The sequence below is a fragment of the Rhipicephalus microplus genome, chromosome X (assembly GCF_043290135.1).
Source record: "Rhipicephalus microplus isolate Deutch F79 chromosome X, USDA_Rmic, whole genome shotgun sequence".
Lineage (NCBI taxonomy): Eukaryota > Metazoa > Arthropoda > Arachnida > Ixodida > Ixodidae > Rhipicephalus > Rhipicephalus microplus.
Genome location: NC_134710.1, coordinates 228,470,421 through 228,483,504, shown reverse-complemented (window position 1 = coordinate 228,483,504; position 13,084 = coordinate 228,470,421). Strand labels below are relative to the sequence as shown.

At 45.9% G+C, this 13,084-nt stretch overlaps 1 protein-coding gene across 2 annotated transcripts in view; it reads right to left on the bottom strand.

The window, feature by feature from the left end:
• The window catches only part of Papss (3'-phosphoadenosine 5'-phosphosulfate synthase), a 101,292-nt gene that overhangs the window by 2,869 nt on the left and 85,339 nt on the right, over window positions 1-13,084 (bottom strand). For both annotated transcript variants that reach the window (XM_075878734.1, XM_075878733.1), the window contains exon 11: window positions 1,229-1,354. In XM_075878734.1, coding sequence (XP_075734849.1) covers window positions 1,229-1,354 — 126 coding nt within the window. The remainder of the gene's footprint in view (window positions 1-1,228; window positions 1,355-13,084) is intronic.

The following is a 13,084-nucleotide window of genomic DNA, read 5'->3' as shown; positions in this document are numbered from 1 at the left end:
ACTCCTGAATGGCAACACAAATACGATTACAGTGACTTTTTTTGCAAGCCATTCACGATTCGACACAAAGTATAAGTCGCCAAAAGCAACGGTCACATGACATCTCAAAGAACTCAAAAGCTGGCTGGTGGTTGAGAAAGCAATAAAGTAAGAGTGTCTGAAAAAGACGGTCCAAATCATGCACTTTTCTTTGTAATGCAGAGAAGCCTACTCTCTCTTGTCCCATTAAGGGCAGAATAGACTTGAAGGTTGCAGTGTGGGACACTGGATTTAATTTGATCACAAGAGATTCCTCATTGTGTGCCTAAATTTATACACGTGGATGCTTTTGCATTTCACCATCAATGAAATTCAGCTGCCATGATCGGTATATGAACGCCCAACCTCGTGCTCAGCAGCGTAACACCGCAGGTGCCAAACCATGTGGGGGTGCTGACACCCCCTGTAAAGTTGTTTGCGCCGCGTGGCGCATGTGTCTCGCCCAAAAGCCGCATTTCGGTTACAACCACCGGGCCGTAGGTGGCATTGTGTTCGTGAGAGTTGGCCACACTATCGTCATCATCATCATGGGGTAGCGCCGGCAGTGACCCCTGGTGGAAGCAAGCCTTGGTGGCGGGTGAGAGTTGAGCGAGTCTCTTCTGCGCGTGGCGGTTGCTGCAAACTTGTCTCTAGCATGGGTCCTCGGCGCGTGGTACCGCGGCCTGCGCATCGGGGGGCTCACGTGGCAAGTCAAACGTTGGCGCCGTCGCCTTGGGTATGTTATTGTGTGTTTGTCATGTTATTGTGTTTGTCATGTTTGGAGTGTATGGAAATTGTGTGTAAGGATGTCTTAGTGGGTTGATCACGATTATGTATCATTTGGCGGACGATATTGTCATTGTAAATTAGTTAAATAAATGTATGTCTTCCTTGGTTTGTACCGACCGTGTCTGCTGTGTCTTTTTACTCCAAGAGGGTGGCGTGGCGCTCGCTCGCCAAGTCGAGACCCCCCAACCACCACAGTGTGTATGTATGTGTCAGTGAAGCTGCAATGAAATTGCAGTCCACTTGGCAAGCATTTACAGCTGGTTGCATTAAAAGGTAACATAAGTACTCTGTTCATAGCTATCTAATAAAAAAATTAAAGGAATTACATTATTAGTTAGCACTCCTTACAGTACATATTGGAAAATGAAAAGTATAGTGAGTGCCTGGCTATAAATGATCTATGTGGCAGAAGACACTGTACCTTTGCACCATGTGTTGGGTCATAGAGGTCTTCTTTCGTCTCTGGATGGGGCATTCCTGCTGGATCTCTGCCTACAATGTAGAAGTTGCTGCCACACACCATTCTTGCCTTTGCATGCCACTGAACCTGAGTGGACAATACAAGAAAGTAAGAATGCAGTTTCTTTAAAAGAGACACCATAATACCAAATATACCCTAGTTTTAAACTTGAGGAAGAAAAGTCACAATATTCCTGCAAAGGTGAAGCAATTAATGCGATAGCAAAGAATCTGAATGTTATAACAAGGAAGGCTAGCAGGTACCTCTGTTAAGATCTAATTTGGTGTAACTCTATAAAACATTGGTGTAAGGGAACATGACTGCTGCAGTGAAAAAGCAGTCTTCGTCCTGTCTACCACTTTAACACAAAGTAAGCGCTGAGGGCACAGAATATACTATAGTATGAGCAATCTACTTGTTGTTGATATAGCGTGTGTGTGATCACGTATGTTTTAGTCGAATTCGCCAGCCCCCCTTCCCCTCTGCTCGAGCTTCCCTTCATGCGCCTATGCACGAATGAGCGGACAAACACATTTCATCTTTTCTTTAGACATAACTGGCCGCAGCCCCTGCATAATTTCACTCACACAATTTCACATACGCACAGAGTGATGTTATTCATTCAGACGTTATATAGAACATGATAGGGCAAAAACGTACCTTGAGCATCCATATAATGGCCATCACAATAAAATTGCATACTAGCAAGTGCCAAACCATGCCAAAAACAGCGACCTCTTTGTTTTTAAAGAGGATAGTCTTTCTTGGGGACCCTAGACACAAAAATTTTGATCTGTCTGTCTGTCTGTACATTTGTCTGTTTGTCCACTCTTGACAGCATCAAGTATTTGAAACGGCCGATCCCATCCGTAGTGCCCACCTATGTTGCTCAAGATTCAGCGTTCATACTTGTGCAATTGTCGATTGAAAAGCAATTATTGCGCATGTATGGGGCACCATAACAACGCGTATATATTCTGCATGTGCGCCTTTTACTATTTTTATGGCAAATTCCTGTACACCAAATAGTGACAACTTTTCAAAGTTTTCCAAAAATAAGGTTTATCAGGCTGATTACTCAATGATTTAAATTAAAGCCTACATAAAAAAACTATTATACAGCTTTCAAATATACTGTTATCACAATCTACTAAACATGCAAGCGAATATCTTCATTCTATACCACTCCTCAGAAGCACTGTAGAGATACAGGAGTAAAAAAAAATAGAAGGGTGCATGTACAAACTCATAAAAGCACAATGAGACAGTTGGAAAATGGCCACAGACTATGAGGACATTAATACACTCACAGTAAAACCTACAATTCTGGCATTGCAATTAAATTTGATTAAAAAAAAGCACAAGCAGTGCTGTCCTAACTGTCAAAATGTGAACTTCCTATGTCTGTGCAATAGTGTAATTAAGGTGAGTCAAAGAACTAAGATAGCTACGAAGTCGAGTGACAGAGGTGTTGCATGACATGGCAGTCAGGCGAGCACAAAGAATTAAGATTCGTTTAGATTTGCTGTGAATTAACACTGACATCATACCCCTTCATGTATATAATTCTAGTGAGCCAACAACACCGGCAGTGGCGCTACATCGCCTTCACAAAGTAGTCATGGTTGCAGTAGCATAGGTAACTGAAAAAGATAATGTGCACAGCGGATGTGTGGACAGTTAAAAATGAAGGCACGCCTACATATGAGCGAGCACACAGAGTTACCTGTCTTACTAGGAAAACAAGGGCTACTGCAGATATGTTGTGGTAGATAAAATTATGTCACCGCTGGAATATTTGAACAGGAAGATAGTCCTTCCAAGATCAACTACAGAGTGCCACAAAGCAATTCACTATTACACTAACAATGTATTAGATAAATCAAAAGCCACAGTGGTGGCTATTTCGTGCAAAGAAATAACGAGGGAAGGGTCAAGGGCAGCATTTTTTGACCCTCCTCTCGTTATTTTTTTGCGTGAAATAGCCACAACAGTGGCTTCTAACTGACCATGAACCGACTAGCCCAACAACATGTACTTCTAAATGTATTGGATCTTTCAGTACACGTGCCAGTACAGAAATTGAAGCCAAGATGCTGGAAAAATCTTGAGCTCACCATCCACTTCCAAAAAATGTGCTTCCATAAATTGCAAAAAAAAATACCATATCGTTTCCGTTAAACACACTATGACAACTGTCGACTGTATCGGACTTCCTTAGTCTCTTCCCTGCATGGCTTTGACATCTACCGTAATCTGGCTTCTCCTGACACATGTGCTAATATTGGCTTGGTTGGGCAGAAGCGCAAGAAATAGAATGCCACTATGATGGTACCACCGGATAGTGCAAGTGATAAGTGTAACTTCAGTGTGAGTAATAATAATTGCTGTGGTTTAACATCTCAAAACCACCATATGATTATGAGAAACGGCATAGTGAAGGGCTTTGGATATTTCAACCACCTGCAGTTTTTTAACATAAACCTAAATCCAAGTACACGAGGCTCAAGTATTTTTGCCTTCATCGAAAACGCAGCCTCGGCGACTGGGATTCAATCCTGTGACCTGTGGATCAGCATTCCAGCACCATAACCACTAGACATGGCGGGTAACTGAAGTGTAAGGGGAACCTCGCCCCTCCTGCTCAGCTTGGGATCCACTTTACACAACATTGGCTTCATCAGAGTGGGACTCAATGGCATTGCCAGGGAGGGGCTTGGGGGCTCAAGCATCACCCGAAAATTTTACATTCGTAAGTGTATACAAGGTATTTTTCTTTTCTTTTTGACAGTACAGACAGTGATGCCACTGAGGTATTCCGATTCGGAGCAATTTTCAAAGCAGCAAAATTTTCATTTTGGAGCACTTTGGAGCAGCAACTTTTGATTTTGGAGCACATTGAAGCAGCAAAATTTTCATTTGGGAGCACTTTGGAACACAGAATTTTCTATTTTGGAGCAATTTGGAGCAGTAAAATTTTCCATTTTCGAGCAATCTGGAGCAGCTAACTTTCCATCCTGGAGAAGTAAGTTGCATTTACATTCAAGGGCATGAATAATTATTTTGGAGCTCTTGTCTTCTACGAAGAGCTAGAAATATTTCCATTCATTTCAAATCTCATAAAGCCAGTCACCTTAGGAGCACTCTCCATTTTAGTTGATGAAACAATAATGGCATCATTATGTTGGCCATATTGAAAAACGTTGTTCCGTGATTATTTTATTAGCAAATAAACAGAATACTGGTTGAATAAAATTGTACCTCATAAAATAGCAATCTATACACCTATGTGGTTATCAGTATATATAGTAGACGAATGCTGCGCTGTACAACACTAGAGAGACACACAGTCGTACCTGTATTTCCCTTAGACGACTCCAAGGTATAGAAAGATTCTTTTCCTTCACAAGGATTATACTTCTTGGCTTAGCATGATGTCATGTAGCTAGCCTCCTAAAGGCAACCTCCTCTAGCACTCATCTCTCTGTGCTCAAAGTACACGATTTAACAAAATTTGTTTTCGTTTTTGTTTTGCAGCGATGTTTTATGTGGCTAGGCCATTCTGTCTGTATTCCAATATCCCCCAGTAGTGTTCTAGAAAGCAGTGCATAAAATAAAAAAAGAACTTACTGGGTATCTTACGCATACGCCTAAGACGACTAGAAGGCGAGAGCTATTTTTTTTTTATTGCGATAGCAATTACAAGGACATCCTCGACCAGTCTTTGCCATCACGAGGGGTGTAGGTAAATTTTAAAATATTGTTTTGAGAGGGAGTGCACCTTGATCTGAAGGGGGAGGGGGAAGGGGACACGCAAATGCCATGACAAAAAAAAAAAAAAAAAAAAAAAGAAAAAAGAAAAAGAAAAAAAAAAAAACGCCAGGCCACAGCGAAAGCAAGAGCGGCCTTTCAGAGCTTTTTCTAAACACTCATTGGCTAACTGCTGCAAGCATACTTGCTTGATACCCACTATGGCATCAATAATAAAATTTTTAGAGTAAATTTTTAGGGCATTCGCTATGCTATTTTTCGCAATTTTGAGAAGCGTGGTATCCGCTAAACAATTGCGAGGAATTTTGTGATACCATTACAGCTTTTTGTGATCTCATTACAGCTTTCGCCGTAAAAATATTTTAGCTTTCGCTGTAAAAATATTTTGAGAGGGCGCAGCACAGTCCCGATGTGCCCCCTCCGCCCGCCTGGGTATGCCACTGATTTTCGCCACCATGTTTCTTGTAGTATCCCAATCGATCGAAATGTGCAGCGCGCTGCTCATGCACAGATGACGCACGAAAACAACATATACAGGACGAGAGCGAACCAACAACGTTTACAGCTCGACACTTAACCCCCTGTTAAAGGAAAAATGACGCACGAAACGTAGTCGCACGTACAGATAAGTGCAAACTAACAAGTGTCCCAGTTATTATATTCCACTGTGTATAAAAAATGCACTCTTTTCGCAAACAGGGCCTGTGCAGCCAGCGAAGTGGCCTTTGTGTTCGGTCTGGCAACTAATGAACTAACACAATTGTTCCGATGAAATCCTAAGGCACACAATTCTTTTTACCGAAGGATAAGCGTGCGCGCACAAGCATCTAACCACCCCCCCAATTCGCGGGGCAAAGTACGCGTGGGGATAAGTGCGCCTCGGTGCATTGTGACAAGATGGGCGCCGACCGCGGGCGGCTTTTTTTTCCTTGAGCTTCATATATATATATATATATTGTTACGGTTGAATTAAAGGATAGGTGGATTTATTTACAGGGTGAGGATGAAGTTCGGCAGTCACGGTAAAGATGCAGTCCTCAGGCCGCACCAGACAACGTCGTCTCTATCTCTTTTCTACCTACCCGGCACATACTACAGCCCGGCTCATACCGTAGCAATCCCCGGTTCACAGATGAAGCCCGCTGGACGAGTTTAGGTCACTGGAGGGATGGAACTTCTTGAGGCGAGCCACGTGCGTTTGATTTGACCGACGAGAAGGTGTCGTTAAGCGTGCCACAACGTACGTCAAGTCAGTCAAGCGATCTACAATGACGTAGGGGCCTGTGTACTGCGGTAAAAACTTCTGACATGAACCAGATTTTCGTTGGGGGGTCCACAACCACACGAATTCACCTTTGCGGAATGAAATGGCACCATGGCGTTGATCGTACCGTTGCTTGGAGCGATCTTGTGATGCCAGTGTGCACAAGCGAGCAATTTGGCGGGCTTCTTCAGCCCGGCACAATGTTTCAGCCACGGACTCATCGGTATGGAGCTTAAATGAGAAAATTGTATCAAGGGAGCTGCGTGGTGATCGTGCGTAGAGCAGGTAGAAGGGCGTGAAGTCCGTGGTCTCGTGCTTCGCTGTATTGTATGCGTAAGTAATAAATGGCAAGATCTCATCCCAGTTTTTGTGATTGGATGCGACGTACATAGCGAGCATGTTAGTAAAAGTTTGATTGGTACGTTCTACAAGACCATTCGTCTGGGGATGGTATGGTGTCGAATGTCTGAACTGTGAAGTGCATAGGCGAAGCAATTTTTCCACAGCGTCCGCGATGAGTTGGCGACCACAGTCACTGATGATTACTTGAGGTGGACCATGGCGAAGACCAACGGAGCGTAACAAAAAGGCAGCGACGCCATCAGCTGTGGAAGATGATATCGCAGCGGTTTCGACGTATCTGGTAAGGTGGTCGACGCACACTATTATCCAGCAGTTGTTCGAAAATCGCAGAAACGGGCCCAATAGGTCGATGCCCACTTGCTCGAAAGGCGTAGTAGGCGGTTCTGCGGGGTGAAGAAGGCCGTGCGGTTCACTGGTAGGTCGTTTGTGACGCTGGCAGTTCTCGCAGCTCGAGACGTACTGTTTCGTAAAATCTCGCATTCGAGGCCAGTAAAAACGCTGCTGCACTCGATGCAGGGTGCGAATGAACCCAAGGTGTCCCGACGTTGGATCATCGTGCATAGTACGGAGAACGTCGCATCGAAGACTTTGAGGTACAACCAGTAAATAACATGCGCTGGTTGCCGAGTAATTTGTTTTGCACAACAGTCCATCACGAATGCGAAAGCGACCACCGCCTTTGAGATTCCGAGCGTAAAGATAAATCATTCAGTTGTTCTCGTTTGAAGATATTGGCGTCAGGAAACGTGTGAGAGACCGTAGCAAAACAGATGTCGAGGGTATGTGCACTGTCCTTCGTCGTGGTCATAGGTAGGCGAGAAAGGCAATCAGCGTCCGAATGACGTCGTCCACTTCTGTACGAAATGCTGAAGTCAAATTCTTGAAGGCGTAAAGCCCATCGAGCAAAGCGGCCAGAAGGATCTCTGAGGGTAACAAGCCAACATAATGAATGATGGTCTGTTACAATCGTGAATGGACGACCGTAGAGGTAACATCAAAACTTCTGAATGGCGAATACAACCGCTAAACATTCTTGCTGTCACCGTATAATTAATTTCAGCCTTGCTTAGAGATCGACTCATATAAGCAACAACATGCTCTGCATTATCATGGCGCTGAACAAGCACACCTCCGATGCCAATTCCACTTGCGTCACTGTGCACTTCTGTAGGAGCAGAAGGATCGAAATAACGAAGAATAGGCTCAGATGTCAGTAGAAGTTTCAGTTCAGAAAATGCGGCATCATAATCAAGTGTCCATTCGAATGAGTGTACTACGTCCGCGAATCGGAGCACAAAGCGGCGAAAGTAAGAACATAGGCTTAAGAAGCTGAGAAGTTCCTTCAGTGTCTGGGGTGGTTTGAATGTGCCGACTGCTTTGATTTTGTGGGTACCTGGCCAGACACCATCTTTGTCAACTAGGTGATCGAGGACTAAAGCTTGTTGTTCACCAAACCGGCACTTCTTGGAGTTCAAAATCAAGCCAGCCTTTCCGACACAGTCTAAAACAAAGCTTAAACGGACGTTGTCCTCTTCGAAGGTACGCCCAAAAACGACGACGTCATCCAGGTAAGCATAAGCACACCTCCCATTTAAGACCATGAAGGACAGAGTCTATAAACCTTTCAAAAATGGCGGGGGCGTTGCAAAGCCCAAACGGCATCACATTGAATTGGTACAGTCCATCAGGCGTCACGAATGCGGTCTTCTCCTTGTCTGAAGGGTGCATAGGTGTCTGCCAATATCCTGATTGTAGGTCTATTGAAGAAAAGTACGAAGCCGAGTGTAAGCAGTCAATAACATCGTCAATCCTAGGCAGTGGATATACATCTTTTTTGGTCACGGCGTTGAGTCTTCTGTAATCAACGCAGAACCGCCAGGCACCATCTTTCTTCTTAACCAAGATGACCGGTGCTGCCCACGGGCTACACGACTCTTTAATGACACCCTTCTTCAGCATTTACTGAACCTGGTCGGCAATAACTTTTCGTTCTAATGACAACACTCGGTAAGGCTTTTGTCCGATCGGGTGGGCAGTGCTGATGTCAATCCTATGGTGAGCACGAGAACATGGTAAAGGTAGTGGCTTCTCCTCTTGGCAAAAGTCAAACACAGAAGCATGTCGTCTCAACAGATGGCGTAACGTCTGTTGCTCGTGTGACCGCAAAGTGGCGCTAATCATCCCTAGCATCTGCGACTCATAAGAGCAACTGCGCTTGCCAGAAACTGTACCTTTCTTGCTTACATCATTGTGAACGACCGCTACAGAACCTTCAGTGGTATCATCAAAGACGCCAAGCTTCATTCCTCGAGGGAGCACAACCGGCATTGGCAAACAGTTCAGTGCCCACAGAAAGGTTGCTCCTTCATCAACAGATACCAAACAATGAGAGACGAGTATGCCTTTCTTAGCACATTGAACGATGGCAGGTTCAACGATGGCGTCAAAAGATGTGGCAGATTGTGGGGCGAACACCGCAACTGACCTCATTGACCATGGCGGCACTGTCAGCTCATCGGAAACAACCAGAGCGTCCTTCGCGGCACCTCATCGACGAGGGCAGGAACAATGTCACCGCTGACGGAAAGTTCACCGCTTCCACAGTCGACGAAAGCGCCACATCCTTGGAGAAAGTCAAGACCGAGAATCACATGGGGGTACAACGTTGCAGCACAAGGAACTGTTGGGAACACCTTTCCTGCCAATAAGACATTGACGGCACAAACTCCGACAGGATGAAGTACTTCCCCACCAACACCACGAAACCTTGTTGATCCGCTCCAAGAAAACATAACTTTGCGCCCAATGCGACTTTTGGAAGACTCATAACTGATATTGTAGCACCAGTGTCCACCAAAGCACTTGTACAAAAGCCATCTATTTCCACACGTATCTTGTTCTTGGACATTATAACTGGAGGAGGCATCTGAGGCAAATCCTGTTGTGCGACCTCACCTCCATCGGTCGCGCTGGCTAGTTTCCCGGCAGCGGCGATGATGACAGGCGTCGTCCCGGCGAAGGGGAACGATGCAGTCAGCCAGATGGAGGCGTCAAAGTACGGTCAGAAGCGGGAGAACTGCCACGGTGATTTCCCCGCCGTGAGGTACTCCTGGAATAGGCGGGCCAATGACTGTTGTTGTGACCAGTGCCCGCTGGCGGAAACTAATGGGGAATGATATCGGGATGTCGGCTCTCTCTGTCGACGACAGAGCTGAGCTACATGCCTGGCGATATTGCAACGGTAGCACACAGGGGCTTGACTGTATGCATTGTACTCCTGGAAGGCATTGCGCTGACGTGGTGGTGGTACAGGTACATCTTCGTTCGGGTCGTAATAGGCGTTGGCTGGCTGATGGGGGTAACTGAAGCGGTCTGCGTACCTTGGCAGCGGGTAGTTATTGTGCTGCGACCTCGGTGGTGAGGGTGGCCTGTAGTTGCAGTCATAGATGCCTGCTGCGGCAATTGACACGGGAAGGCGAGAGGGAGGCGGTGCGGGTGTAGCTTCGTACGGCGTTGGGCAAGCGTGCCGAGTGAGCTCTTCTCGAACGATCTGGCGTATTGTCGACGCGAGATCAAACAGCGTGTATTCATCAACACTTGCCACGGTGGTTACATTCGGTAGGCGACCGAACTTGGGGGCGATACGTCGCATCTTCAGGGTCTCGAATGTGTGACAGTGGCTTATGACGTCGGTTACCGTAGCAAGGCTGTCTTTGCTGATGAGGAACTGATACACGTCCTCGGCAATGCCCTTCAACCGGTGGCCAACTTTGTCTTCTTCTGACATAGAAGGGTTGACAATCTTGCAGAGCTTGAAGATTGCCTCGACATAGGTCGTGCACGTCTCTCCTGGGATCTGAGCTCTCTGCAGTAACGTTTGTTCCGCTTGCTTTCTCTTAGCTACGAAGTCTCCGAAGCATGCTCTTATTTCGGAAACGAAGCGATCTCATGACATGAGGGCATCTTCGTGGTTTTCGTACCCCACGAGTGCCGTGTCTGTTAAGAAAAATACTACATTGGTCAGCTGGGTCGCCGCGTCACAGTGGTAGTATTTGCTCACCCGTTTGTAGTGTGTGAACCAGGCGTCCACGTCCTCGCCAGATTTGCCACCGAATGTACGAGGCACTATCGGATCCTGACGCAACCAGGGACCAGCCGCACGCGAACCTGGCACTAGTAGCAGTGCTGCTGGGACTGGTAGAAGGTCTGCAGCTGCGGGGATCCGGTTTTCTTTTTTGCCATGAGACATCTTAGCTGCCAGTGGTAACGGGGGCAGTCCAGCAAGGTGGCGACTTCATCGTAGATCAGGCGCTTGAAGCGTCGTGTTGCTTTGTTGATTACCCAGAACCTCCACCACAAAACTGTTACGGTTGAATTAAAGGATAGGTGGATTTATTTACAGGGTGAGGATGAAGTTCGGCAGTCGCGGTAAAGATGGAGTCCTCAGGCCGCACCAGACATCGTCTTCCTTTTCTACCTACCCGGCACATACTACAGCCCGGCTCATACAGTAGCAATATGTATACATATACGGTGAATGACGGCGGCTGCGGCAATGGCAAAAAATCAGCCGAGACTGTCCATATAACAGCCATCGCAATGAAAGAGCCGACCTACCTTCTTTGCACGGAGTGCAATCACCCCGTGTGTCAGGCCTGCCATTGATCGTCACTAAAGCAGAGAGAAACCTGCCACCCATCTTCGAAAAGCAGGAAGGAACTAAGAATGCAAGGGGGGGGGGGGAGCATTGTTATGAACTTTGGGTGAGACCACTGGCACTGGCACTAATTCGGCAGGCATTAAAGACAGCTGTTGTGCCCTTCTATCTTGCACTCTCAATGTGAGCAGACTGTTGGCATCGCATTCATTGCTAAGAGCCTAAGTGATACTAACAAATAGTATCTTTTGGATACAATGTCGCATAACTCAGATGAGCGCTGGCTAAAGGAACAATGACCACTCAGATTTCCAAAGGCGTTTTTGCACTGTCAGTTATCTAAACGCGAAGCAGGGGTTATAGTAGCACAGAAAGTTTATTAGCATGTCTTATTAGGCCTCGAGATAACGTGCTCGCGAATGCGCCCTTCAAGCAACACAGCTTACGCCCCTCCCCCCGCCCCCAAAATAGAAGCAATGAATGCGATAACGCGATTGATTTTTTTTTGATTGTCAGCTATTGACCTCGGAAGGCGAGAGGCGGGTGTGTTACATAAGGCGTAGCTGCTTCACCGTGGGCCTTCCGACCTTAGAGCTGCCAGTGATAGCCTCCCTATTGAAAGCTGTGCATATTAAAACTGAATTCCGATTGTTCCAACCAGCAAGCATGCTTTTAATAATGAGATGACATTAAAAAAACATGCAAAAATTTTGAATACGGACCCTAGCAATTTCGAGTTCGAAATGACGCATGAAATACCAAATGACAATTTCATAAGATTCCTTGACCTCGGGCTGTATTTTTTGCCAGCAGGAGTACGCTGGAGCTATGAACCGCGAGGAAATAAACTGGTTCTTCTGTTTACATCCGCTCACTCAAAATTGGTAAAGCATGCAGTGATGAATTCCTGTTTTCAAAATTGACTGATGAAGTCATGCCACCACAAGTTTGATGCAACTTGTAGGCTCAAGCTAAACGTTTGTTGGACTCTGGTGATCCCTTGCGCCTGTTAACTGCCATCGCCAAACAAATAAGCAGAAAAGGAAGGGCAAATGTCCTCGACCAGGCAGCCAGCACTAAGGCAGCCAAGGTTGCTGTAGTGCCCTACATGCATGCCATCTCGCATAACTTGCCTAGGATAGCGAGAAAGGCTGGTGCGGGCCAATTGTTTTCTGCTCCCGAATGATTACAAAGAATGTGCGAAAAGGTTAATGCAGACAGTAGCAGGAAACAGGATTGTAAAATCAAGCACCGGGAAAAATTCGTGAATTGTTGTCGGGATATTGTCTATTGTAATCCTTTGACTTGTGATTGCATGTACATAGACCAATCCGGAAGGTGTGTGAACAAAAGACTTAGCGAACACAAGTACAACGTAGAAAAAGCTGTATCTGGCCTTTGGCCCTTCACTGTCAAGGGTGTGGTTGCGTCCCAGTGTTTCAAAACACCCGTATTCTCTATAGAACACGTGACAGAACTTCGCGTGAAATCGTTGAAGCGAATGAAATTGACAAAATGAAAGATAAATGTGGGAGTGTGGCTTCCATAGCCTTGTCAGTTAAAGAAAAGAAGCATCTACAATCTCCACTTTGGCGTTGGCGAGTGCAATTTGTTGCAATCGGCGATGACGCGTGCATGAGCTGTGCTGTATTGTAACGTGATCGTTTCCAGGTTTTATCGGTATCTTATTGTATAAATAGCATGTGTGATCGCAAATGAAATATTATTTGCAAATTAGTGCTGTGTGTGTGTGTGTGTGTTT